General features: G+C 55.5%; 1 protein-coding gene across 7 annotated transcripts in view; it reads left to right on the forward strand.

Moving 5' to 3' along the window:
• The first annotated feature begins 1,870 nt into the window (after positions 1-1,870).
• The window catches only part of PGS1 (phosphatidylglycerophosphate synthase 1), a 34,184-nt gene continuing 9,079 nt past the window's right edge, over positions 1,871-26,975 (forward strand). For 5 of the 7 annotated variants that reach the window (XR_012492365.1, XM_074320773.1, XM_074320772.1 and 2 more), the window contains exons 1-7: positions 1,871-2,984; positions 11,675-11,864; positions 14,231-14,308; positions 15,088-15,187; positions 15,923-16,112; positions 17,168-17,346; positions 19,238-19,759. Coding sequence is in view for 6 of the 7 variants with exons in the window: in XM_074320773.1 (XP_074176874.1) it covers positions 2,851-2,984; positions 11,675-11,864; positions 14,231-14,308; positions 15,088-15,187; positions 15,923-16,112; positions 17,168-17,346; positions 19,238-19,759 (1,393 nt within the window). In the remaining variant the exon portion in view is untranslated. Of the gene's footprint in view, positions 2,985-6,943; positions 7,051-11,674; positions 11,865-14,230; positions 14,309-15,087; positions 15,188-15,922; positions 16,113-17,167; positions 17,347-19,237; positions 19,760-26,975 lie in introns of those variants that run through there. The other 2 variants (XM_019735640.2, XM_074320776.1) reach the window with 2 other exon arrangements.

The raw sequence follows: 26,975 nt of genomic DNA on the forward strand, positions 1-26,975 counted from the left end.
CAAGGCTCCAAGGGTTCACACGGGGAGGGGGCAGGGAGACAAAACACACAACAAGCAACCAACGAATTAGATTAGATTACAGTACATAATAGGAAGAAAATAAAATCCTGTTATTTCACAATAGGAAGGCTTGAATGGAGAGTAGAACGGGCTGAAAAAAGGCCAGGTTGCTGAGGCTGGGCAGTGACCAAGTGGAAGAGTGGAGGGAGAGACGGCCAGTGGTCCCGAGGCTGATTTCGTCCCATCCTTAGTACCTGGGCTAATTTCCCTGTACAATAAGAGCGTGCTCCTCAGAAATAGCTGAGCAGCCCACCTGTCAAAGTGAGTTTCTCATTGCTGAGGCAGAAGTTGGGCTGGCCAGCCATTCCTCCCTCTTGAATTTGCTGAGGGTCTTGTGTTTGGGAGAGACCCCTGCCCCTCCCCCCCCCATACACACAAAGCAAGCAGGGGGAGGAGGGGCCTTCCTCTTGCAGTGGCAGGATTTTGCACTTGGGTAGTGAATCACAGACAGTGAGGCACAGGCGCTGGGCTCAGGATGTCCTGGTGTTTCCTGCCAGGGAGACCAGGGGCAGCAGCCCACCACTCCCTGACGTCAACTCTCCTTCCAGTGAATGGGTTTCCTTTTCCGTTTGGGAAGACACCATCTCTGTCATCAGTCCATTGACCCTGGCATCTCCCATTTGGGAAGGAGCAAGTAGACTAACGAGAAGGCAGTGGGTGAGGGGCACTCAGTGGATGGGCTTCTGAGCCACCAGTGGGGGTTCTCAGAGGACAGAAGGACAGATGCCTTCTGTCCAGGGTCATCAAGGTGTGAATAGAGAACCCCAGCAGCACTAGTAGTGTCTGTCCAGACTGCCTGCCCTCCAAGCAGCTCGGATGCTCCCAGGAAGACTCTCTGGGGCACCTGAGTTACCTGAGCAGGTCTTATCTCTTCTACTCATTCAGCAACAAGCTCAAATGATACCTCCCGGAGGAAAGAATGTTTGTGCTGTCATCATATAAATGTAACCACTTAAAAAATTGCTCAATCTCTGAAAACCATTATTTAAAATTTTTGCAATCTCTAAATGTGTGTGTTCTGGGGCAAAGTTGTGGTTGCTTCACTCTGGTTGTAACCCAACTGTTTCGAACCAGCCATGAAGGCCAGAGGCTCTCCGTGTGTGGCTTCAAAAGGCACTGGGTCATTGCCTGCTGTTTATACTTAATGTAAATACTGCAGTTAATGTAAATCTCCCAAACCCAGTGCTATCAATCTCCGGGTGTGTTGCTACAATTTACTGGTTGGAAATTCCCAGTGGGACAGTACCACGGTTGTTTGTCTCTCTGAATACCTCACCCAGCAAAGCACCTCATGCAAAGAGAAGCGGCCAGCTCTTTTCAGAATGGTTAGGATCTCCCGTGGTCCGGGAGGTGCTCGCCACTGAGCTTCATGGTGCAGCCGTCCAGCAAGCTTCCTCTGCAAACACCCTGTGCCAGGCACGGTGCAAAAGTGGAATCATGCAATGGATGGTCTCATTCTAGTTACTGGAAGTTAGGAAATTTGATGATTCACTACTTCTACTTGGAAGAGCTGAATTAAATTCTACCTTGTATTTTGTAAAACTATCTAAACTTAAAGGAAAAATTAAAATCAATAAGAAACACTTGTTGATTGTGAACAATTTGGAAATTCTTGAACAGCACCAAGTGACCAATTTTCACATTTTGGTGTATTTACTTTCAGTCTGTACACTCATTCCAATTTTTAACAAAACGAGATAAACTCTATACTGCTCTTTGGCAATTTGATTTTTCCACTTAATGTCATTAAACGTTCTTCTAGGACAAACATTCTTCCAGAACATAATTTTTTATGGAGGCATGGTTTTCCAACATAGTGACACACCATTGTTTATTTAACTAACTCCCCCACCGCCGATTACGTCTACATTTTTTTTGCGTCCACATTTTTCGATATGAACAATGCTGAGATGAACATTCCTGTAAGGAACGTGTAGTTGATTTGCTTCGGTTAATTTGGTGGAAGTGGATTTCGGAATGTTTTGTATCCAGTGTGTTCATATCCTTTTAACCTCCCCCTCCCCACGCCCCCCTCCCCCCCACCCGCCCCAACCCGGAATAAATAAGAAACGATTGTCTCCTACAGCTTTCCCAGTTTCCAAGTCCCAGCCCACGCAGGTCCCCCAAGGAGCCGCATGTTGCAGGTCAGCGAGCTACCTCTCCTGCCCGTCCGCATACTGCCACGTTTTCCTTTGTAAAATCAGCTACAGAAAGTTCCTGGCTCTATGGATGAGCTCCGTCAGCTTCTTGGCCACAGTACCGCACATTGCGGGGGCCGGCGACAGACAGCCTGTGTGTCCGGGCGCATCGGAAGGACGCAGGAGTCCTCGTTCCCTGCACAAACACTGTCTGGGCTGTTCTGCGCGATGCAGCTGCAGGGCGCGGGGCTGGCGAGGTGCAGGTGGCTTCGCCTCCTCGCTGGGGACTTTGCGCGCGCGAGTGAGGCAGCTGTAACTCAGTTTGGCACAAATCGCACGCACACCTTGGGGGCGGTGCCTCGGCCTAGCAGGTCCAGCCCGAACTCGATCGTGGGGGCTGCGAAGCACCGCCCCACTGACCACGCTGCCGAGTGGGCGAGGGGCGCGGTTCCGGCGTTCGGGGCCCCCCGGGCCGCGGCGCGCAGCACACCTGCCTCCACCCCCGCCCCCGCCGCGCCCCCAGAGGGGAAACCGAGGCTGGGGGTGGGGCCGCCATCCCGCCGCGGTTCGCACGCGTGCGCGCCGCCCCGTGTCCCCGCACGCGGTTGTCAATAAAGTTGTTTCGCGCCGGAAGCGGAAGCGGGGAGTCTCCATGGCGGCGGCGGCTGCGGGGCCGGTGTTCTGGAGGCGGCTGCTAGGCCTCCTGCCGGGCCGGCCCGGGCTGGCCGCGCTCCTGGGCCGCCTGTCCGACCGCTTCGGCAGGAACCGGGACCGCCGGCGCAGGAGGTGAGAGGGGCGGCGGGGCTGCCCGCGGCCGGCCCGCCCCGCGCCAGCCCACGCGCCCCCCGTGCGCCGCCCCGTGCCTGCGCCCCAGCAGGCCCCCCACTTCCCTGCCTCCCCCGGGGAGGGGGCGGCCGGTGGCCGACGGTCGGCAGGCCCGCCCTGCTTGCCCTGCTTGCCCTGCGCGGTGCCCGGCCACTGGCCGCCTACGCGGGACCCGAGGGTCTGTGCGCACTCGGGGAGGGGGCTGAGTGCGCGCGGTGCGGTGGCCTCAGGGTGTGAATGTTGGAGAGTCTTGTCGCCAGAGACACTGTTTGGGCTCCGAGGGGTCTGTTCCGCGTAAACCTGGCTGTGAGGGGCCTTGGCGGGCGTGAATCAGCCCTGCGGGGCTTCTGTGCAGCAGCGCTGGTCACATCCTGCGAGAGAGGCTGTGAAGCAATCGGACCCTCAGTGACACTCACGCAAGCGCAGAGGGACCACTCGAACCCCCTTCGACGCTTTTCAAGGCGCCCGTGTTCTGGAAAAGTACTGAAGTGGGTTATGTAAATGGTGAAGTAGGCTTTGAAGCGGTTTGTTCAGGCCGTGGTCTTTCAAGTACACATTGGCCAAGAACACGCTGACCTGAGAGGCCTGCTGCTACTGCTAAGGTTAAAGACACGTTCCCTTGTGTGCAAACAGTTTTAGTATTAGATGGGAGCCTTATACTTGATCCTTAAAAAAAAAAAAAGAAAGAGAAAAAGGTCTTAATTGCATCCTTTAGTCGAGTTTGCATTGTCTTAGATTTTGATGTGTGCTACCTGGGTGACATTTGACGTCCTGGCGTTTGGTACCAGATCTGTGGTCTAGTCATGTGCGCTGATTCTAAGTATGGAACGGAACTTGCTTCATATTGGGTGATTGTGAAAGATTTTCAGCAACAAAGTTTGATTTAGGGGAACTTTTAGGTGGTAGAATCAGGATGCAACTCTTGGAAGCCTACTGATCAGAAAGGCTTTTAAGATTCACATCAGGGAACCCAGTAGGAGTAGGGGTGGGGAAGAAGTGGCCCCTCAGTTTTCTGTCATTGGTTCTTAGCAAAGACCTGTCCATTCCAGTGGGTAGTGAAATCAGATGACTTCTGCGTCCTGGCATCAAATTACCGAGAAATTTAGTTTAAAGTTTCAAGAAATGTTCGCTCCTCGAAGATGAGATGTTTAGGCAATTTTGTCATTTCCTTGTATGTATGTAACCCATACGAAAAAACACTTCCTTATTCATCGTTGTTTAACTTTGGAATTGATTACTAATGGATGTTGGGCAATCTCCACGAATTCTTTTTAAAAAGGCATTAATCTTGAGTGGTTTTTTTGGTGGGGTGGGGTGGGGGCGGGTATTGTGTTGGTGGGAATAGTCTAAATTGGCTTTTTCCAATGTCCTTTTTGTAAATAGTATCAAGGGACGCAGCTTGCTTGTGTGGCTCCATATGTCTTTTTGTTTGAGCAGAGAGAGAGAATTGTTTTTCTAGGTCAACACTTAAACCAGAAACTCAGTTAAATCACAAACACAGAAGCACACGTTAGAAATTGGAAATAATGCCTATACTTTGACCAGTATTGTCGCAGTACCGTAGGTTTCTGACTTTCAGTTTGCAGATTTTTTTTCCGATTCTCTGTGGCCTTGGTGTTTGGGGTTACTCATGTCTCTGGCCACTCACCCATGGCTGCTGGCTTTCGTTTCTCTTCTGTTGTTCGGTTGCACCCCCCAATTCCTCATTCCCAGAATGATGTGGTTTCTTGTAACTCTGATCGTTGATTCATTGATAGTTCTGTGTAGTCATGAACTTAAATCATTTTAGATCTCAGGTTGCCAGTCTGACTCAACTGTTGGAGTGCCTGGTGAATCCTCGTGGCTAGTAAGAGCAGTGGTGAGAGGGAACGGTTCTCTTACTGCAGTGGTTTCCTTTTAGTAATAGAGACAGCCATAGTGACAGAGAACTCTAGTTAAAGTTATTTCTAATTAGTGATCCAGAAATACTGTTGTTTTCTCTTACCGTGTTTCCCGGAAAGTAAGACCTAGCCAGATAATCAGCTCTAATGCATCTTTTGGAGCAAAAATTAACATAAGACCCGGTCTTATTTTACTATAGTATAAGACCCGGTCTTATAATAGAAGACCGGGTCTTATGTTAATTTTTGCTCCCAAAGACGCATTAGAGTTGATGGTCAGACGAGGTCTGGTTTTTGGGGAAGCGCGGTAGCAGGTGTCTGACTCTTCATTATGGACTGTTGGACTCGTTTATTCAGCTTAGACAGAGTACTGTGATGCTGTGCTAGGTGCCTAGGAAACAGAGGTAAGCCACACAATGCTCAGACCCTAAGGAACAATAATAGTGAAGTGAGGGAGAAAGGGCCGTGGCAGGACCTGAGGGGTACACTGGGAAGTCACAGAAGGCTTCCTGATGGAGGTGGTCTCAGCGTTATGCTTTGGAGTAGGCTGGGTGAAGAATGGGGGCGTGGGTGTCCGAGGAAGACAGTGAGTGATGTGGGCTGGTGACCGTAGCAGCAGCAGAATGCAGTTCTGAGCTTCCACCGGTACTCAAACCATTTCCAGGACCTGATGAGGATACTGAGTAGGGAAGGGAGGGGAGGGAAGGGAGCTGTAAGTCAGCCAGCCAGTCCCCTGGGCCAAGACCTGGGGGGGGCAGGCTCTGAGATTCTGTGTGGTGTCTTGTGATAAAGGTCTAGGCCTGAGATGGTGGGGCTTACATGAGGTCAGGGACAGTGGGAACAGAAGAGAGCGTGGCCTTCGAATCAGCTCCGACGGGGGCTTGTGTAGGGCGAGTGCTGAGAAGGTAGGTGAGGTCTCTGACTCGGGGCTGCATGGACGGTGGCATGCTTCACTAAGACGGGAAGTAGAAAGGACCAGGTGTGTGGGCTATTGATGAGGCGAGTTTGGTGCCTGTTAGTCACGTCATATCCAGGTGTGTCCAGCTGGCGGTGTTCAGCGTTCAGTTGACTGGCAGAGCTGGAGCTCAGGAGAGGGAGACAAACACTTCAGATTGTTTTCTGCAGTCATCAGACCACACAGAACTGACTTGTTTGGAGTAGATGAGACCTAGTGGGAAATGTGTCAAAAGGGCGTTAGTTCATAATCTTGAACTTGCCTGCCATACAAGGAAATATTTTCTCTGTGGCCTCCTTTAAAACACACACATTATTTTCAATTTGAGCTATATGTGCAGTAAAGTCTTTGTTTTTGAAACTGAAGTCCTATTCTAGGGGAGGTGTGTGTGTGTGTTGGAGGAGGGGCCTTAGCTTCCCTGAGTTATAAGAGGGAAACATAATTAGCAGACTGTTCTTTTTTTTTTTTTAATTTATTGGGGTGACAATTGTTAGTAAAATTACATAGATTTCAGGTGTACAATTCTGTATTACATCATCTATAAATCCCATTGTGTGTTCACCACCCAGAGTCAGTTCTCCTTCCATCACCATATATTTGAGACTGTTCTTTCAATTAGATTTTCTTATGTTATGATGGCAGGTCAACATACTCTTGTTCAACTTGGTAGCAGTTCTGCGCAGAAGGACCACCAGACTGCCAGGAATTACTTTTTCTTTGAACTTGATGCCGGGGACCCAGTCGTCCCTACTCAGAGCTCAGTAGACCCATCTCTTGGTTTATTAGAGCAGCAGCAGAAGGGTGGGAGGGGGATATTTCGAATCGAAGCATGACTTCCCCAAATAATTCAAATTTGATCTTGCTGGGAGTTAAAATAAGTCAGTTGTGTGTTGGTACATAGATAGAAACTAGCCTGGGATTAAAGTGTTCTGATAGATGACCCCTGGTAAGCATGTGATCTGATTGATGTAAGCAAGTCATTTCCAAGGCTGCTGGGAAGTCAGGCTGGGGGGAGCCAGTTGGATTAGTAGAACACGTGACTGCTTGTCATCAGGCACTGGCCGCCCGAGGTGTGGTTGTAAGTACATTTCAGATTCCAGGCCCCTCAATGTGGTCGACTTCCTTTTGGACAAGTTGAGAGGAGAGTCCTCTGGTCAGCATGAAGCCAAATGCTGGCAGCCCGGTCTCTCAGGTCGGACTTCTTGTGGGGGTTCAGCGGGCCGTGTTCTGTTGTGACCTACGGGAATCCACACTCATTTCCCTGACGGGGGGGCGGGGGTAGGTCTTGCGTTAGTCAGGAAGGGCTGCCTGCTGCCAGGCTTGCAGGAAGTATGGTACCTTCGTGTAGTTTCTTGAGCCTTTCTCAGGAAGTGTTATGACTGTTGCACTTTTCTCATTAGTTAACTTTTTTTTTTTCACGTTTAAATGTGTATGACTGAGGGGGGAGGGTAGGTTTTTCTTAAAAAGTAGTTTCTGAAAATGTGGCAATCCAGAGAGCTCAGTTTCTTTTAAAAACGTCAAGACTTTTTAGGTCATTGTGTGTGGATTTGGATGGGACCCAAGCCGCAGCGTTTGTCCCACAAATCTTATCTTATAGTTCCAGAAGGGCTCAGGAAGCTTTAGACCATGGCTGTGAGCTGCAGTGAGGGACGCTTCACAAATGCCCGTGTTCTGGACAGAGACTCCAACCCCTACCCTGTCCGTCGTGGACGTGTGGTTCGTGTCTGGGGACCAAGCCCCGCATAGCCGAGGGAGAAATCCCTAGGAGGTTGGCCTGCTTCCTTGTGTCCCATTGTGGGTGACACTGCCGCGGCCCCAGGGGAGGCAGTCCTGCGTCCTCGGGCACTGGAGGGGCTGGAGCCCTAGGTTCAGCTCTCCAATGTTGGCCTTTTTTTGTTGGCATCTCTGCGCTGACCGCGAAGGGGCTGGGTGGCTCCTTCAGGCCCGTTGCTGCACATCCAGACAAAGGAGAAACGCAAGGTGTGGCCGTTCTTCTCCATGGAGCATGGGCCGCTTCAAAAAGTTTGGTGAAACGGACAACTGCTATGTTCCACGAAAAGGAGCAGTGCCTTCTGTGTCCGCCAGGCTCCCCTGTAGGGAGGTGTGCCCCACGCTGCTCTCACTGGCAGTTTGGCTGGTTATTCTGCACTCAAGCCCCCGGCCTCCCCAGGCCTCTCAGGAGGGGGTGGGTGGGCCGCAGGCGTCACTGTGCGGCCTCCAGCCCAGGGCTTGGGATGAGTGTCAGTGCATAGTCCTCAGTCAAGCGGTTCCGATGGGGTCCCTCAGATGGTGGGCAGAACCCGCCCTCCCTGCATGCCCCCAGCCTTCATACTCACTGTGTCCCCACAGGCCCCCTACCGGCCTTCCATCCTCTCCCCCACTCCCCTCTCTGGGGGGAGGAAGGGGTCTCAGTGCTTAGTCCCTGCCCAGCTCAGGGAGCCCTTAACACCCCCCCTCCCCCCACTGGGGCTGAACCTTCACCAGAGTCCCATGTCCCGCCCTTTCTAGAGGACGCCAGCCCATTTCACTCGGACCTGCAGGCTGAGGTCGGTTTGCCTGGTTGGTTTGGTGGCTCTTGTTGCCTCTGCCACCAGCTGAGGGCGGTTGGGCAGTAGTTGGGTTTGCCTGAGTTTGAATGCTGGGCGCCTCCCTGCTCTGGGCGCCCCCCCTGCTCTGGGCGCCCCCCCCAGCTCTGGGCACCCCCCTGCTCTGGGCGCCCCCCCTGCTCTGGGTGCCCCCCCCTGCTCTGGGCGCCCCCCTGCTCTGGGCGCCCCCCCCCCTGCTCTGGGCGCCCCCCTGCTCTGGGCGCCCCCCCTGCTCTGGGCACCTCCCCTGGCTCTGGGTGCCCCCCCCTGGCTGAGGGCACCCCCCCAGCTCTGGGTACCCCCTTGCTCTGGGCGCCCCCCCTGCTCTGGCCCTAGCCCTGTTCTGTAAAAGTACCTGATGTGCCCACCTGAGGGCCGAGTGGGCTTCAGAGAGGCCGGGCCAGCAGCGCCGCCACCTCCTGTCGTAACTAGACATGGGCTGGGTGGCATCCAGACCAGGATGAGGCGGGGAGCCTGGGCCAACGTGGAAATCGTGTGTTTAGTTCTCTGCTGTGGGTGTGACGTGGCTCTGCGTTTCTGGCAGAATGAGCCCAGCTCCCTGCCTCCTCAGAGCTCGGGGGTGACGTTTCTGACCTGGGAGAGGTTTCCTAGGAGCCCTTCCTGCAGTGAGGGGCGTCCTGGTGGAGGGGCCCGGGTTCATGTGCCGAGGAGCTGCTGTGAGCACAGGGGAACCTTTTCTGAGGAAATACCCAGGGGTTACCTTGTGGAAAGCGGGAACTAACCCCCACGGGGTGCCAGCGGAGGCGGGAGGAAGAACGTGGGTCCCAAGCAGACTCTGGAGAAGCCGCTGTGGGCGATCAGGGCGCATGGGCTGTGGTGCCCGTGGAGGCGCCTTCAGTCAGGTGCCAGTGTCGCCAGGCTAGCTGTGGTACCCATCTGTGCTGCCACTGGGGGGGCCTTTGCTCCCTTCCAAAGCACCTTCCTCTTTGGTACATGCAGTTGCCACAGAGGGTTGGGTCTCTTCACAGTGAGTCCCTGAAATCGAGTTGGCTTTCAGCCCCTGCTCCTCTCTAACAGAAATGAACGCGTCAGCTTGCAGGTTACACAGGAAGCCTGTGTGGAAAAGCCCTCAGCAGAGGCCCTGGTGGAGCTTCCTGGGGGAGGTGTCTGCCTGGCAGGGGAGGGGCGAGCCCTGCCCACCTGCCCATGGAGGCCCGGGACACCTGAGCCCATCCCGCCCTAGCCTGCCAGAGCACCCCTCTCCCCGGAGGGACAGAGGTGGCTGTGGACCTGACACCTTTGTCCACTCCTCAGCTGCCTGTAGAGACCCTCTTGGGCCCTCCTGGCGATGGTGGCCTTGGCCACTTCCTGCCCATACCTCTGCCTTATCTGGAGTGCCCCCTTCCCTGTGTGGAGCTTACCAGGTTTTCAAAGCCCATTTGATGGCAGGGTGTCACCAAGCCTCCCCAGTAGCTCAGGTGTCACCAGCCCCCTTTTTGATCACTCGAAGCCCACGTGCTGTGTATTTTGACCTTTATCTAATTAATTTGAGCACTTTTGTTCTCAGATAATTTCAGGTGTGTAAGCTTGTTTGCCACCAGGTTTGTGGGAGGTGGGGCTGTGCCCGGTCCTTCATTTGCGCTGTCCATGGCGTCAGGTGCTCACGTGGTAACTTGGCCGGAGGCCCAGGCTGGCACTCGCCCTCTCCCAGGTGCGTGTGCCAAGGAGGTGTTTGCTCATCCTCTTTTTCGGGGACTGAGCCTCTTGGCCCTTATGAGGAGTGAGTGGGGACTGGCTGCATGGCCTGGGGTGGCAGGTGACGCCCCGGTTCTTTGTTATGGCCTGAGAGGTGGTACAGTAAGTGCTGCGAGGCTGGGAGATAAGTTGATCTGACACTGCTGTGGGGTTTCCACCTTGACTCGCTGTGTTTAGTTCATGACTGTTAGACGTGAGGCCCCCTGTGGGGCATCGAATGGATGGGTCAGTGTGCAGCCTCCCCACTGCCTCGTGGCTTTCCATTGGACTGAGGGTCTCCCCTCTCCCCTGGAAGTTAGCCTTGAGCACAGCAGGTTTGGGAAACTAAGGCAGCCATCCCTTGTGCAGTGTCTAAGCCTTTCATTTGAAGCTGCCTCTCAGTGTCGGGGAGCCAGAGAAACTTAGCAAGGTGTGGTCACCACCCCCCCGTTAGATGCCGTGGGGAGGACAGCCGCTCTGCCTTCAGGCCCACGGCAAGGCCCCGACTCCCCAGGGCCCGGGGAGCGGTACCTTCCACCGCTGACTAACGTTTTCTTGGCGATGAATCGGCCATGACAGACCGGTGGACTTTCTGGGAAGCACAGCTGGGAACCGTCTGGCAGCTGTGGAGGCCCATCCAGAGCCTGGGAAGATTCAGGGCTTTATCATGAGACAAGTCAATGACATCATCTTCCTGGAATATTTGTGGCCTTGCAGGCCTTGGGGTGTTTAAGCACCTTTTCCCCAGAGTCCCTCTTGAGGCCGTGGCACGGCAGGCAGGGTTTTCCTGCTGCCGTTTGTAGGAATTCAGATCAGGGCCGGGTCTGTGTGGGGCTCTGCCCCCCCCCCCGCCCCCCGGCAGGTGTTCCAGTTCTCAGGCCCTGGAGCCGCGTGTGCTGTGGTCCCAGCCTTGGCTGGACGGCAGGGCCAGGGTGCAGCTTCATGTGGTTGTCCAGCGCTGGCCAGAGATGGGGGTGACCCCCGAGGAGGATGTGTCCAGCGGGGAAGGGCAGTCGTCACCACTGGCACCTCTTGAGATGACCTTCTCTTCCCCCACTTCCTGTTCCAGCTTTTCTTTTCACATCTGAGTATTAAAGAGGAAACGTAATGTTTTGGGGGGTCCTTCCCTAGCCCTGTTTATCTCATCAGTCATACAGCTGGGGGTCTGGGGTGCAGTCACCAGGCTTACACCACACTTGCCCTTGATCTAGGGGGCCTTCGGGGGCTCCCCAGAGATGGGCTTGTTAGGGGCAGTGTTAACACGCAGTGGTTTCTGTGAGTTTGTTTGTTGCTGCTGCAAATCCGGGGTTGTTTGCAGTTCACGTTTGGGGTTTATCCACAGGTGTCAGCACTTCTCAACTTGCTTGGCCAATAGGGGCTGCAGGAAAAACCTTTTTGCAGCGTTTGAATTGGGCTCATTTAAAATGGTCTAGAAAATGTGAAATGGGCCAAAAAAGAAAATTCCCCGCTTCCCCAGTAACAGACTTCTGAGGAAGTATGTGAGAAGTATGACCCTGTGCATGTCTCTTTGACCAGGTCACCATGGCTGTTGTTGGCTCCTTTGCTGTCCCCAGCTGTCCCCCAGGTCACCTCCCCTCCTTGCTGCCTGTGTCCAGAGGGCGTGCACAGGTTCCAGTGGATCAGAAACCTGGTTCCAGAGTTTGGAGTCTCCAGTTCTCATGTCAGGGTGCTGTCTTCCCCCACAGAGTTTTTTGAGCTCATGAAGGTAAGTCACATCTGCGAGAGAGAGTGATGGACGTTTGAGTTACAGGCCTGGGCAGAAGCACCGCCTTCGGTTCTGGAAGGTGTGCATGGCTGCTCAGCGTACTCCTGTGGGTTCTGCCTGGTGGGTTTCAGCTTCACACATGGCTGGGTCGAACCATGATCAGAAGCTCCCTGGAGTGGCGGAGGTAGCGTAGCCCCGAGCGTGGGGCGGTGGGGGCAGGACCTGGGTTCTCATCTTACGGCAGGTCGTTCCCTCCGTGCTGTGCTGTAACCCACTGGGAGGGAGGCTGGTGAGGGGGCGTGGGCCACACGGCATGTCACCGCTCCAGACGTCTGGAAGGAATGAACCTGCTTCTCGTCAGGGCACGCTAGGCCTCTACCCCTGGAAACCGCTCCAAATCTAGTAGCGTCATCTTGGCAGACGTCATGTATAGGAAGTGAGGACCCAGATGACCCACAGATGGGATTTGATATGTAGGAAGTGGCCGGAAGCCTCTTGCTCAGCAGAGGCTTTTACAGATAACCTGAAAATTTGGACATCTGGTTTTGGGCCTTATTATCCTGGTTCTCATCTGTGACCTTGACGTTGGTGCCTCTCTTTCCTGGTAGACATGCTAAACTGCATGGTGGGGGGGGTTCAGCTTTCAGTTCATCTCTCAGGTGTCTGTGACGTGTCCGGTTTATTTGTAGTCAAACTGCTAATTGGAATGAAGTAATTCAACGCCAATTAATTTTTATTAACATGAACTCTCAGAGTTCAGATTCAGTTAGGATTTGGTGTGGTGAGGTCAGACCGGCAAAATGCCGGGAAATTACAGGAAACCAGTGGAGATTCATTTCTCTGCTGAACGGACTCTAGTTCGTGTGAACACTTGCTCGTTTTCCCGGCTTGTCCCTGTTGTTCTATAGACCCGCCTGGCTCCGTCCGGGACGCGTGGGGAGCGCACGTGCACGTGTGGACTCTGCCCTCCCTCATTCCCTGCCCGGCTCGTTGGTCCCGTGCGTCCTTGTTTGTGTGGAATCCATGCCAACGCTGTTTGTTCTTGGCTCCTCTTTGCTTCTCTGCTTGGCCTGAAGAAACACGGTTTTCAGAGGAGGTTCTTCTTTAGTGTCCTCAGCAACCGCGGGTGAATGACAGGCTGCACGTGCTGCTCTCCTGGCCGGGAGGCCGGCTCCGCTGGGAACCTGCCCGGGGTGGGCTGGGCTGTGGAGGGCGGGAGGAAGCCGAGGGGCCTTTTCCTGCCTTCTGACCTGCGTGGTGGGCAGAATGTCCTGGCACACACTGCCCGAGTGAGTGGATGTGTTTGTTCCCAGCACAGACAGAGTGCCTGCATGCCGTGGGGTGAGGGTGCGTCGCTGGGTTGGTTCTGCTTGGTCCTATGTCGTCACTATAGCCGAAGCTGTGCCAGTGAACCTGGTGTCCCACAGGAAACAGTCAGGCTTGTATCTTATTTGTTGTTTTCCTTTGTCTTTTCTCTTTCTTCATGGTCACTTTGCCCACAAGCATCCATCTTAATAAATAACAAGACAAAGGAAACTTGGGAAGCTCTTTTGTTTTTTCCTTGTATGTATGTAAGCCTTTCCCCAGTGGTGTGTTCATCACGTATTTACCTCTTGTGGACAGTGCAGCTGAGGGTGCAGTGTTCCTTCTTGAGAGGAAAGCAGGCCCTGGCCATCCTCTGCTGCCCTTCTCTCACCAGGCCTTGCTCTCCTGTGTGTCCGTCGAGAGCTTGACCTTGGGTAGAGCTGCTGTTCTTTCTGCCTTTCCCACCTCCTGGGGGATGGGGTCAGTTGCCCCCCTGTGCCGGGGGCTGGAATAGGCCTGGGGGAGAACACGGACTGTTAGGAGTGTGCCCTCCTCGAATGTTCGTAGGTTCTGTTTATGTGTCTGGATACCTGTTTGTTTGCATTTCAAGAGTAACATACATGCTTGTTACAAAACCCCAACTGCACAGGTGGGGTGTGGTAGGTGCAGGTTTGCACTCCTGCTCTCCTGCTCTAGCTCTGCCCCTGGGGACCTCCCAGCAACTGGGCGTGTGTTCTGCATGCCCTACACACATGCACACGCACACGCACACACACACGTGCAGGGTGTGGACAGGCGGCAGTGGGACTTGTGTTCTGTTCAGTGATTTGCTCTTGTCTCTCAGCGGAACAGGGGACCTTTCGGTCAGTGTGTACAGATGTCCTCCCTTCCTTTGGCGGCTGCATTGTATCACGTGCAGCCTGTCATGCTTTACTTCAGGCGGAGTGTTTAACTCAGGAGTGTGGGTCCTGCTGTTTGCCTCCAAGGTCAAAGCACTACATTTTCTCAGTGAACTACGAAAATGGCGATTGGGAATTTTTGAATTGTCTCTTCTCTTTCAGGGGCAGATAAAAGTAGCCAAGAGGCGGGTCGTGATGGCGTCCCTCTACCTGGGGACAGGTCCTTTGGAACAGGAACTGGTAAGGTTTAAGGGGAGGTGGTCCTGGTGGCAGCTGTGAATCACCATAGAACCTCAGGGCGGCACAGCTGTTAGTCGGCAGAGAGTGGCCCTTTTTTGGCCTCCGTCCATGGCCAGCTCTTGTTCTTGTGGCCCAGATCCTGGGGTATGTCAGGAGGACCGGTGAGGAGGTGTGGGGAGCTCTCATCCTGGCCTTCTGGCCTTGCTGGCCAGTGTCTGCCTCACCCTGCACAGGGACCCCTAGCCTGCCAGCACAGGCCTTGCCAGGTCTGGCCTGCTGCCTGATTTTGCATGGCTTGTGGGCTAAGACTGGCTTTACATTGGTTCTCTTGGAGAAGACTATCATGTCTGACCCATGGAGAATGGCCAGTGGGCAGGCTGTGTCTTGGATTCATTCATTCAACAAATATTTACCGGGTGCTCCCCACATGTGGGGCACTGGCTGGCCTTTGTCTGTGGGGATCACCTGTTGAAACGTGTGTGGGAGCTGGTGTCCTAGTGTCTCCCCGAGTGGCAGGGTCCAGACTGCTTGGGCATCCCACCTGACCCACAGACCCCGCTCCTGTGAGGCCCAGGCTGGAGACGGGCGTCGGGTGGCATCTGCGGGTCACCGTGCCAAGGCCGTCTCATGAGGACGCTTCTGCCCCTTGGCTTCTGAGCGCTATTCAGGCTGGTGTTCACAGGACGGTGGGGCATTAGCTGGCAAGCTGATGCATTTTTAACACACGAGCGTGTTTTCGGATCGTATACTTTGTTCTTTCGGGGTTCTCTTCTGGGTAGGTGGATTGTCTGGAAAGCACTCTAGAAAACTCACTCCAAGCAAAGTTTCCTTCAGACCTCAAGGTGTCCATTCTCTTGGACTTCACCCGGGGCTCACGAGGTAGGTCTGATGCAGTCCCCATGTGGCCCCCCAATTCTTCCTCTTTCACAGCCTCTATTTTAGGAATTACACTTGCTTTCCCCATCCTCAGGCATGAGTGGGTAGGGTGGGGGGAGCTTGAAGACTGGCTGGCTGGCCCAGGGCTGTATCTGTCAGGATTCCTTCTGCAGCACATGACTGCAAACCCAACTGAAAACAACGTGGGCAAAAAGAAACTTGTTTTGACTCCCGTGACCTGCTTCGGGCGGGGCAGGGCCGGTGGTGATTTGAGGTTCAGGTGTGTCACTAGGACCTGTTTCCTGGCCCTGCATCCTTGCTGCCGGCTTTAATCTCCGGCTCCGTGTGGTGGCCTCTGACGGCCAGGCCTGTCTCACCATGACATCTTGTCCACTAGGAGAGTGTGCATCCCTGATGGTCAGACTGGAGCTCCCAAGTGTGCTGACCGGCCCAGGCCCGGCACTCCCTCTGTGGAGCTGGGGGTGCGGAAATGCCGAGAGTAGGGACGAATGAATGCTGGTGGGTAAAACAGCCACTGTCTACTGCCCGACCACATCTGTCGGCCCTGAGACGTGGCGGGTGTCCAGGACGGAGGCCGGCCGGGAGCTTCTCCGGCTAGAACCTGCGCCAGGTGGCGGACCCGGTTTGGACGGGCTGCCCTGGTGAACGTGGGCCCGTGTGGGTGCTTTTCCTGGTATGACTTGCCTGTCCCCTTTCTTCTGCTTGCGCTGCATTCAGGTAGGAAGAACTCGCGCACCATGCTGCTCCCACTGTTACAGAAGTTTCCAGAGCAGGTCCGAGTCTCCCTCTTCCACACCCCAAACCTCCGCGGGGTTCTGCGGCTTCTGATCCCAGAGCGCTTCAACGAGACCATCGGCCTCCAGCACATGAAAGCGTATCTCTTTGACAACAACGTCATCTTGAGCGGGTGAGTTGCCTCCTGCTGGCAGCCTCTCCCTTAGCATGCTCCAGCATGGAGGTCCGCGGAGCACAGAGAAGGGCAATCCGTCTGCTTGAGCCTTCGAGAACCTGCCTGTATGTTTCAGTCTGCTTGCCTTCCTCTCATCTTCTTCGGCACTGAGTCTGCCTGGCAGCTGGGTGCCCTCAAAGGGCTGTTAACAGGTAGCCAGGGGTGCCGAGATAGGGACGCAGCCTTGGTGTCCATCGATAGACAGATGGATACAGGAGAAGTGGTGCATACACACCACGGACTATTACTCAGCCATAAAAAGGAATGAACTCTTCCATCTGCGACAACACGGGTGGGCATAGAGGGTATTGTGCTGGGTGAAGTAAGTCAGACAGAGAAAGACAGGTACTGTATGATCCCACCTATATGAGGAATCTAAAAAAAAACAAACGAATAAATAAAACATAACAGAAATACACCCACGGAGACAGCAGATAAGCTGCTGGTTACCCAAGGGGAGGGGGTAGAGGGTGGGGACATAAGAAAAGCAAATAAATCGTACCGTACTTTCTTCATTGTAAATAATACCAGCTCGACGGGTTTATTGAGCACTTCCTGCGTGCTAGCCGCAATGCCAAGCCCCTTATGTGTGCTCCTCATTCACTTCTCACCGCGACCCTGGCTAGTGGGTTCCTCGCTTTATACACGAGAAGCCAGAGATCAGAGAGGACAAGTGACTTCGTCAGGCAGGGCCAGCAAAGCAAAAGCAAAAACAAGACAGAAGCAGGGTGGAAACCCAGGTCCTTCTGACTCTAAAACGAGCACTGGTGACTAGCCCCGCATGGTAGTTGGCTCTGTAAGTGTCCATGTCTCTTCTCAGCTGATGGTCAGCTCTGTGAGGGGCAGGACTTCGCCTTCACTCTTGTATGTCACCTTAGTGCCACTGTAGCCTGTCTCTTGTAAGTGATGGTTAATTGGCTCCCACTGCGGCTGTGCCCTGACCTGCGTGGTCACCCCTCCACCCCCGCTCCTGCCAGCTTGCCCGCATCCTCAGCTGCTTCTCCTCCCTGCAGGGCCAACCTGAGTGACTCCTACTTCACCAACCGTCAGGACCGCTACGTGTTCTTGCAGGACTGTCCGGAGATTGCGGACTTCTTCACGGAGCTGGTGGATGCTGTGGGGGACGTTTCCCTGCAGTTGCAGGGGGACGACACAGTGCACGTGGTGGAGGGGATGGTGCATCCCTACAAAGGTAGGGTCCTCGGCTGCGCTGCCCTGCTGAGCATGTGGGTGGGTGGCCTTGCCATGGGTTTGGGGGACTCGGGTGGTAGAAACTCACTCTGCATTTGTCGCAGAAGCCAGACGGAGGTGACTCACTGGCCTTCAGCCATGCTCGGCCGCTGAGGGAGCCGTTGGGAAGGTGGGAGCGGGGCTTCCAGGGCTTTAGTCTATGTGCCTGGGGGCGAGCCAGGACCCTGGCCCATGCTTACAGGAAGTGGCCTGCTCAATGGCTGCCCTCCTCAGGCCGTAGACTCTGTCACACATTGGCCGGTGGCTCTGTGGCCTCCGGCCTGGAAAGTGAAATGAGGAGCCATCAGCTCTGTTCATTGGAAACAGGCAAATCCTGGCAGGTAACGTTTCCGGGGGCATTTGTGTTCCTGTGATTCCTGTGATTGTGACTTTCTGGTGGCCTCCAGGAAGGTCTGCTGCGGAATCTGCAACTGTGTCAGCAGTGTGGGGAAGGGGTTAAACTCCGGCCACTAAGGAGAGGGGCTCCTGAGGTCCCCACCTGGGACGCAGAGCCAGGCTGTGCATCTGTCACCAGTGTTTTTTGAAATTCCTCATTAAAAAGTTTATGGAAATCTGTTTTGTTTTGTTGTGTGAACTAGCAATGACATGTTACCTTCTGCCCCTTGGCTCACAAAGCTACAACGGTTACTCTCTGGCCCATACGGAAAACGGTGGCTGACCCCCTTTTAACTGAATAGGCCACGCACGAACATGTAGTAAAGGTCCCGCGTCCAGGGAAGAGGGAAAGTCAGCTGGGGAGGGCTGAGGCAGGGTGACTGGGCTCAGGGGCGGTTCCACAGACTGGGCACCAGGTGCAGGGGACAGAGCCTGAGGCGGCGTGTGGAGGGTGGCCTCCCTCTCCCTGGTGGTGGCTGGTGTCACGGGGCATCGTGCACAGGCCATTCCTTCTGTGTGCTCTGTAGCCCAGCCCCGACAGGAACTCAGGTGTGGCCCTGTTCCCAGCTCAGGCCCTGGCGGCCGTCCTCTCCTCCCTCTCAGTCTTGGTCAGTTGCTGAAGGCTGGCTGTTGTGTCTCTCTTTTCAGAGAGTCAACTTGTCAGTGTTGATATTCTCCGTACTTGTACTGTTTTCGTTCTTTTCGTTAATTTCTGCTCTTTGGCATTTCCTTTCTTACACTGTGTTTTGGTCTTTTCTGTTGTTTCCCCCTCACTTCTTGAGTTGGGTGTTTAGCTGATTAATTTTCAGCCCTTTCTCATCTAATAACATTTACGGTCATTTCATTCTTTTTACTATGTCTGGATGGCTGCTCGTCACCAGTGTCTGTGTGACCCGAGCCTGCCTATTCACACGCAGCCCTTGGAGGGCTCTCCTGCACTGTCCCCACCCACGTGAAGTTTTCCCGCTCACAGCTGTGGGGTCTCTGCCTGCTGTGTGTGGCTGCCTGTCCTGTGTGCTTACACTTACAGGTGTCTCTGGGTAGACGTGCTCACTGAGGTGTCACATGCACACCAAGCGGCAGTCACAGGTGTGGTTTGTGTATGTGCTCAGAGAGGATGGCCCCCGGAGCCCCCTCGCGTCACCCTCCCCAAGTTGCCCACGGTCCTGCTCTCTGTCACCGTCAGTTAGTCTGGCCTGTCCTGAAATGTTTAAGCGGAATGGCTAAGGCCTTTCCCCATCCCCCTGAGTGCAGGTCCTTGCGGCAAGGCCCTTTCCTGGGTGTTTGGCCACAGGAGCCTCACCTGCAGCCTGTGCCTTTCGCTTGGTAGAAACGTGTCAGGTCAGTGATCACTGTGGCCTCTGATCACCTGTCGGTGCCATGTTCCCTGTGCTGGGCAGGTGTCCGGAGCCCCGACTGCTGTCTCTTTGACCCCTCTTTCCCGTGTTGCCCTGTAGGTGACCGGGCTGCTTACTGCAAGGCCGCCAATGAGAGGGTCATGGGTGTCATCAACTCAGCCAGGACCCGCCAGCAGATGCTGCACGCCCAGACCTTCCACAGTGACGCCCTTTTGACCCAGGAAGATGCAGCGGCTGCTGGGGACCGGAGGCCCGCCCTGGACACCTGGATTTACCCACTTGTCCAGATGAAGCCCTTTGAGATTCAGATTGATGAGATTGTCACTGAGACCCTGCTGACAGAGGCTGAGCGAGGCGCCAAGGTTTACCTCACCACTGGCTACTTCAACCTGACGCAGGCCTACATGGACCTGGTCTTGGGCACGCGGGCTGAGTACCAGATCCTGCTGGCCTCTCCGGAAGTGAATGGTTTCTTTGGGGCCAAAGGGGTGGCAGGCGCCATCCCGGCCGCCTACGTGCATATTGAGCAACAGTTCTACAGTGAGGTGTGCAGCCTGGGGCAGCAGGAGCGAGTCCGGCTGCAGGAGTACTGCCGCAGGGGCTGGACCTTTCATGCCAAAGGTAGGCGGCAGCGGCCGGAGGGCCACACCCCAACGGGCAGCCTGGGCAGCGGGGGAGGCGGGAACACCTCACAGCCCTGGCCCCCTGTTAGTGCCCCCGGTGTCCGGTGCCTGCCGCTTAGAGCCCTGCCCCTTCTCTGGTTCTGTCTTCACCACAGCCCCGCGGGCACCTCACACTTGTCCTGTTCCAGTGCGTTCCAGTTGTGCGAAGTCTCTCCTTTATGCACCCCAGACTTACAAACTCACATCGCCGGGGTGGCTCTTGTAAAACGTGCACATGGCTGCTCTCTGCAGATGAGCCCGAAGCGTGCGATTCATGTTCCGTGATTGTTCTCCCGTGTGGGCCGAGCCCCTCTCTCAGGGACAGAGGCGATTCTTCAGGGTCGTGTCTGGCACTAAACAGCCTGGTTTTTTAGTCTTTTCCTCACCACTGCCCTTGGTTTATAGCCTAGAAAACCGAGGCTGTGCCCTTACAACATGCACGTCGGCGGTGCCGCTCCAGAGGTCCGTCTGAGCTGCGTGTTTGTGGTGCCCTGTCTCTCAGGCACCTGAGTCGCCCACAGGAGGCGTGGTCCCAGGTGTTTGGTCTGAGGCGGGGGCGCATAGGTTTAAACGCACACTCAGCAGCAGATTGTCCCCGCTGCTTCCTGCTGCTGAGTGCACCTGCCTCGGGTGGTGTGACGCTCAGGCAAAGCGCACAGCCAGGTCACTTAGTCCAAAGGTGCAGAGGGCCCCTGAGCCATGAGTGAAGTACATGGCTTTTCTGGCTGCTCTTGGGTGTTCAGAGGCCCGTTTGGCTCCTGTGCTGGTCCTGGATGCTTTCGGAAGAGCTGAGCGAGGGAGGAGGGGTGGAGTTGCCTCGGCCTCCCGTCTCGGGGGATCCCGGCTGCATATGGCCGTGGCCACTTGTCTGTGCTGTGAGACTGGAGGTCATCTTAGAATCCTCAGGCTGAACTCTTTTTTTTTTTTTTTTTTTTTTAACCCAGTGGTTTTCATGTGAGGCTGCATTATAAGAAATACTGAAGCCCAGGCCACCCTAGACCCGAAACCAGCTCTCTGGGGATTGAACCCAACATGATGTTTTCAAAAATTCCCCAGAAGAGTCTGATGCCTTCAGAACCGCTGTCGTAGTTCTTACAGCGGTGACGCTTCTGACGTCTTAGGTGGTTCCCGCTGCCTACCTCGAGCCCCACGGGCCTGCTCAGGCAGGTGGCATTGTTTGGTGTGGGAAGGGAGCACCCCATTGTACTGATCCTCGCGTGTGTCACTGGCTAAGCCAGGCTGGAGGTCAGATGTCTCAGGGCAGGTAGGGCCAGCCCATGGAGGGGTGTAGAAATACGTTAGGATTGGCTGTTACCTCTGAGAACAGCAGCAGTGCCTGGGGTGGGGTATTGGAGACAGATTGCTGGACAAGCAGGGAAGCTTTGAGCTTTGGAGATGACGCACGTGCCTGGACGTGTGCCTGGGGAGCTGCACGGGGCACATCAGGCGGCACTCGCTCCTTATCTGCCCTGTGGCTGGGCCAGTAAGGGGTCCCTGTCGCTCGGGTCCCCCAGCCCAGCCTAGCTCATCAGTTCTGACTGTGCCGTGGGTTATTTCCCTGAAGCTGAGTGATAAACGTGCAGTGACTCCCCAGTTACCGTTGAAACAGAAACACCTAACCGGCTTTTCCAGTGTGTCTCGCCTTTTCCCGGACTGGCATGCTTCTGGCGCTCCCTCCCCCCGCCCTGCTACGGGTGTGGCTCTGCAATCTGGGGGCACTGGGTTACTGGGAAGGCCAGGAATCCCAGGGTGTGTTTGTGCATGTGTGTGTGAGAGAGGGGTGGGGAGTGGGGGGCGGTGCGCGGAGAGCAGAGGGCCTCGCCCTAAAGTGAGGAACCTGAGGTCAGAGCTCACTCAGTGCTGAAGTGAGGGCCTAGGGTCCTTGCCTGCTCAATGGCTGTGATGATAGTGGGGGCCTCAAGTCAGCCCTCTTTTCTGGCTTATCTTCTGATGGTCACTTCTCCTAGAGCAACCTCGAAGAGACACAGCCTATGTCGGACGCAGCCCAGACGGGCATGGGTTTCGGTGGTCGGAGCAGTAGACCACTTACTGACTGTCCATTCTCTGCAAGGCCCTGCTGGGTACAGGCGGGGTGCCTGTTGGGGTGTCTGTTTGGACCCTGGAAAATTCCTGCCAAAGGCTGAGTGGCTGATACCACTCTTCCCTTAGCCGAGGTCCTGCAGGACAGGCCTGGGACGATCTCGGCTCCTCTTGCTCCCATGAGCCCTGGGGCAAGGGACGTGAGCTGGACAGTGTGTTTGCTGCTTCTGGATTCTTGTGCCTCCGATGGTGTCCCATGTGTCAGCACCGCACATCCCTGGGCGTCAGGCAGCAAGAGGCTCTGAGGGCTGAGTGTGTGTTGCACCTGCTGCCGGCCTGGTGAGCGTGGTGATGCCAGGAAGCCCTGCTTGCTCCCTGCCCTCGGGAAGCTGACAGGCTGGGTGGGGAGAAACAGGCACGGGTGGCAGTTCAGTCCATGACAGGAAGTTCTGGGGACTTTAGGATTTTCCGTCTTTCGGGTGTTGTCGGGAAAGCTGGTATGTGCTAACTTTGCTTAGTACCGGCCTGCCACCTGGCCGATTTCTTAGCAGACTTGAATCTATACCACATCTTAGTCAATTGAGTTACTTCAAAGAGCCAGAGCGGCCTCCCCCTGTTTAAAGGCACGTGCAGGAGACTTCCTCTGCAACCTGGTTCATCTGTTTCGTTTTCCCCTGGATGTTTGCAAAGGACGCCTGTTGAGAATACGAAGGAGACCCTGCGCCAGTGTGACTTGGTGGAGGGGGCAGTCAGCAGGCTCGAATCCCGGCGCCTGGTTCTCAGCCCACATTTACCTTTGGCAGAAGTGGAGGGACCTGGGTCAGCGTCTGTAAAATGGGGTGGCAGCACTGGATCGCACTCAGGAGAGGAGGGTGACGTGCCTTGCGCAGGGGACGCAGTGGGAGGTGTTGCATCCCTTGGGGAGAGAGGCGGCCTTGTCCCCTGTGGTGGTGGTGCTCTTGTCCCGGGGTCAGTGAGGCCAGAGACCTTACCTGCGGCGCGGCCCCTGGAGGTGGTGCAGGCACCAGTAGCTGGCGGAATCCTCTGAGTCACGGCCCCTCGGTTTCCTGTTGCCTCCCCCCTCCTCCCCCAGCAGGTGGGATGGTCTGGGAGCCGGGTGGCATCGGGCCTCCTAATGGAAAGCTGCTCGGACACTGCAGGAGAGGCCCCGAGTGGACCCTGGGGATTCTGCGTTTTCGTGTCTGCTTTCACGCACTGTGCAGGTGGTGGGCGCAGACGCTGCTCTTTACAGATGGTGGAGCACGGCATAAGTTTTTGTCTTATAACTGAAAGATTGTGCCCTTTTGTTTGTTTATTTTATTTATTTGTTTAAAGACTTAGCTTTTTAGAGCAGTTTTAGGTTCACAGCAACGTTGAGAGGGTGGGACAGAGATTTTTCCCATCCGCCCCCTGCCTCCCACCTGCACAGCCCCCTCCCCATTACCAACCCCTCCCCCCCCCAGATGGTGCATTTGCTACAATGGATGAACCTGCACAGACGCGTCATTACCACTCATGAGGGGTCACCTGCTGCTGTCCTTTCTGTGGGTTTGGACAAACGTGAAGTGACAGGGACCTCCCGCTATTGTGTCACGCAGAGTAGTTTCACGGCCCTAAAAATCTCTGTGCTCTGCCTGTTCATCCCCACCCCCACCCCTGGCAGCCCCCGGTCCTTTCACTGTCCCCATAGTTCCGCCTTTCCCAGAATGTCACACACTTGGAATCACATGGTTGCAGCCTTTTCACGCTGGCGTCTTTCACTTAGGAACATGCATTTAACGGTCCTCCCTGTCTCTTCCTGGCTTGACAGCTCATTTCTTTTTAGCGCTGAATAATATTCCCTTGTCTGGATGGGCCACGATCTATTTGGTCCATCCGTCTACTGAGGGCAGCTCGGTTGCTTCCAGGGATCCCCCTTTTAAACCTGGTTCTGATGGAGAGTGGGGTCCAGGGGGCCAGGCGCAGAATGGCTTTGTGCACAGTTCTGAGTGCTGTGTCCCCCACGTGCCAGCAAACTGACCTGTCACGCGGCTTCATGGAGCCTGCGTGAGTGAAGCCTGGCAGGCCTCCCTCCTCACATCTCGGCTCGGCTCCATGGGGGGGGGGGTGCTCACACATCACGGGACTTCTGGAAGAAGCATTCAGCTTTCCGAGCCTGGCCCAGCCCTACCCAGCAGCCCCTTCAGATGGGGACACGAGGATCAGAAATGAGTTTTAAGACGTTAACTTTGATTCATCTGGATGCAATATTCTGGCGTTAACAGCACAATGTGTGTGGTTAGGGCGGGGCAGGACCACAGATGAGACTCTTCTGGCTCCTGCTGACAAGAAATCTGTTAATGATTGTGAGTTGTCACTATTTTTACTGCCTTCCCGACAGGCCGCTTGGCATAGTGCCCAAAAGTGATCTTGTAGTGAGAGCTAGGGCAGCTCCACCCTGTTTGCCCTGGCACACGGGAGGCAGGTCTCACCTGGGAACTGGCAGGTAGGCTGTGGGGGCAGCTCCACGGCTGCTCCCCTGAGACTGAAGCCTGCACCCGCTTCCAGGCCTCGGGGTGTTTCGTGCCATCCTGGCATCGAAACGGGCAGGTGCTCGTCCCTCCGCGGCAGCAGAGGCCTTGAGGACTGCTGTCCCCTCTTGCTTTTTCAGGGGTCTGAGAACCCTCTGAGGTTGACTGCAGACTAGCGTGGGGCGGGGGAGGTGGGGAGGGCTGTGTACATTTGAATTTCCCTTGGAGTTATCCTCGGGGGAGACCTCTAACTCAGAATGTACAAGCTCTTGCTTAGAACCTCCAAACTCCTTTTATGCTCAATTTAGTCATCAGTTGTTTTTGGAAGAGGCTTTACTATTCTCATTTATTTCATTCAAACAAATATTCACCAAGTGCCTGCCGTGTGCACTGGGAAGAGTCACTGGGATCCAGACAGACTGACTCCCTGGCCTCCTAGGGCTTGTAGTTTAGTGGGAGGCAGATAATAAACAGATGAGTCTCTTCAAATATAATGGAAGGGTTATGAAGGGTGTCAGCACGAGAAGGACCCAGGCTCACGGGGTCTGTTAGATGAGAGGTCAGGGAGGGCCTCTCTGAGGAGCGACATTGAGGGAACAGAAATGTGAAGCCCCAGGACCCCGCGGGCCTTGCAAAGCAGCACAGGGCCGTGTGGCCAGGAGTGAGGTGGGGAGGGCTGGGAGTGGCCAGGGCCATGGGCAGGGGCTGAGGCACAGGGAGCGGTGGCTGTGGGGAGCCTTTGGGTCGTTTGGTTTGCCCTTTAGAATGAGGCTGGGCCGTGCGGAAAAGGGGCTGCAGGCGGGAGTGAGCAGAGCAGAAGCAGGTGTCTTCTTTCTAAGGAGGAGGCGTGGAGCAGGGCATGTGGCCCAGAGCTGGGGAGCTGCAGAAGTCTCGGGACTGCAGCCTAGTCTTCCTGTGCCCCCCGCAGCAGGAAGCACGCACCCACACAGAGTACTCCCTCCCCGCCCATTTGAGCCACCCCTGCTCAGTCCCCGGAGTGCTGTCGTCCCCGTCCCGCTGGGAAGCCTCTCCCTGACCAGGTGATTCCTGGAACCGTGGAGAAGTGGGGCCCAAAGGTCAGGCCTGGGGTGAAGAGCTGGGGCTTGATAACAGGTTTCTGGCCGGCTGGGAAGTGTCGTGTTTCCCGTCAGCGAGTCCCGGTGACATCCCAGAGCTCCAAACGGAGGGATGAAAGATTGCTCAAAAGAGCCTGTTGTCCCCCCGCCCCCAGTGGCCATTTCCCAGCTGTCCTCGGTGCAGAACAAGAGCTGAGCGCTCCTGACTGGCGAGCTTCAGTCCTTCTAGCAGGACCGCGTCCCAGCGCCTGCCTGCCCAGCGCTCGGAGCTCTGGGGGCGCCCGTGGCACCATTTTATGGTCTTTATTTTCTTTCTGATGGAGAAGTGCAGTACAAGATAGGGTGGAGGGGCAGTTGCAGGCCCCCCAACGTGGTCAGCAGGGCAAAAGGGGCGCCCCCTCGTCAACCCCAGCTGATACCTGAAGTCCATCCTGGGCTGAAGAGGGAAGTGGAGGGAGGCAGAGGTGGCAGGGACGTAGGTGTGTGTCCCGGTTCCCAGGCTCTCGGGGAGGGAGCTGAAAAACTCACGATCTGTTATACACAAAGCACGGGTATGCGTGACTGCAGCACGCAGACAGACAGACAGTATGTCCGTGACAGTGAAGTGTTGTTCTGAGGGTGCAGTTAGGAAACACAGGTGTAAAACAGCTCCTTCAGGGCCAGTAGTGAGAACAGGTTGAGAAGCAGTGGTTCATGAGGGGAGCCGGGCGGCGTGGTGGTGCGGGCTGGCCACCCTGTGTTGCAGCAGATTTTACAAATAAAAAGTTCCGTCGGACCAGGCCCTTCGGCCATCCCAGCAGACCCTGCGGTCCAGGAGCTCTGGATGCACGCAGCCAGGGTGACATTCACATCAGCTGTGACCCATGTCACCCACGAGGGTGTCGGGCCTCCCTCCTCAATCTCACCTGTCCCCTTGCTGGCTGGACAAGGGCTGCTCTTGGCGTCAGAAGACTTGGAACAGTAAGCTCTTGCCTGCCTTCTGAGGCTGCTGGCGAGCTGCCTGTCACCGTGTCCCATGTTCCGTGTCCCTCCCCGCTCCAGACTGGGAAGCTGGGCAAGAACACCTGAGCCCGATGTGCCTGCACGAGACAAGCACGGCCATTTTGCTCGGACCTCCCTGGGCAGTGGGTCAGGGTACCAGGGCCAGCCCGTCCACCCCGGTGGTCTCTCGACACAGGGTAAGGCTGGCCACATGCTTGTCCCCACGGCAGTGGCCCAGTGGGGTGGGACAGTTGATTGAGCGGTGCCCACAGGCAAGTGAGTGGCTTTGATGTGGCCCCTTTGTGTGTGTGGGGGGGATGTCAGACACATGACAGGAACAGGCAGCAGAGCGTCGTCTTCTCTTATCCAAGACGTCCTTGGAAATGCTCTGAGTGAGAATTAGGAAATGACCTTCTATTTTCGGAGCTTGGTGAGCGTTACATGTTGTTGATACGCTTTTGACGATGGTGCGTGACTGGCCCTTTGAGAGGGTCGTGTTGGCGGAGGAGAGGCCCACGGTGCTGGGAGGGCGCGGAGCCCGCTGCGAGCAGGGGCACCACGCAGCTGC

Source organism: Rhinolophus sinicus, linkage group LG15, assembly GCF_036562045.2.
Source record: "Rhinolophus sinicus isolate RSC01 linkage group LG15, ASM3656204v1, whole genome shotgun sequence".
In the NCBI taxonomy this organism is placed as follows: Eukaryota; Metazoa; Chordata; class Mammalia; order Chiroptera; family Rhinolophidae; genus Rhinolophus; species Rhinolophus sinicus.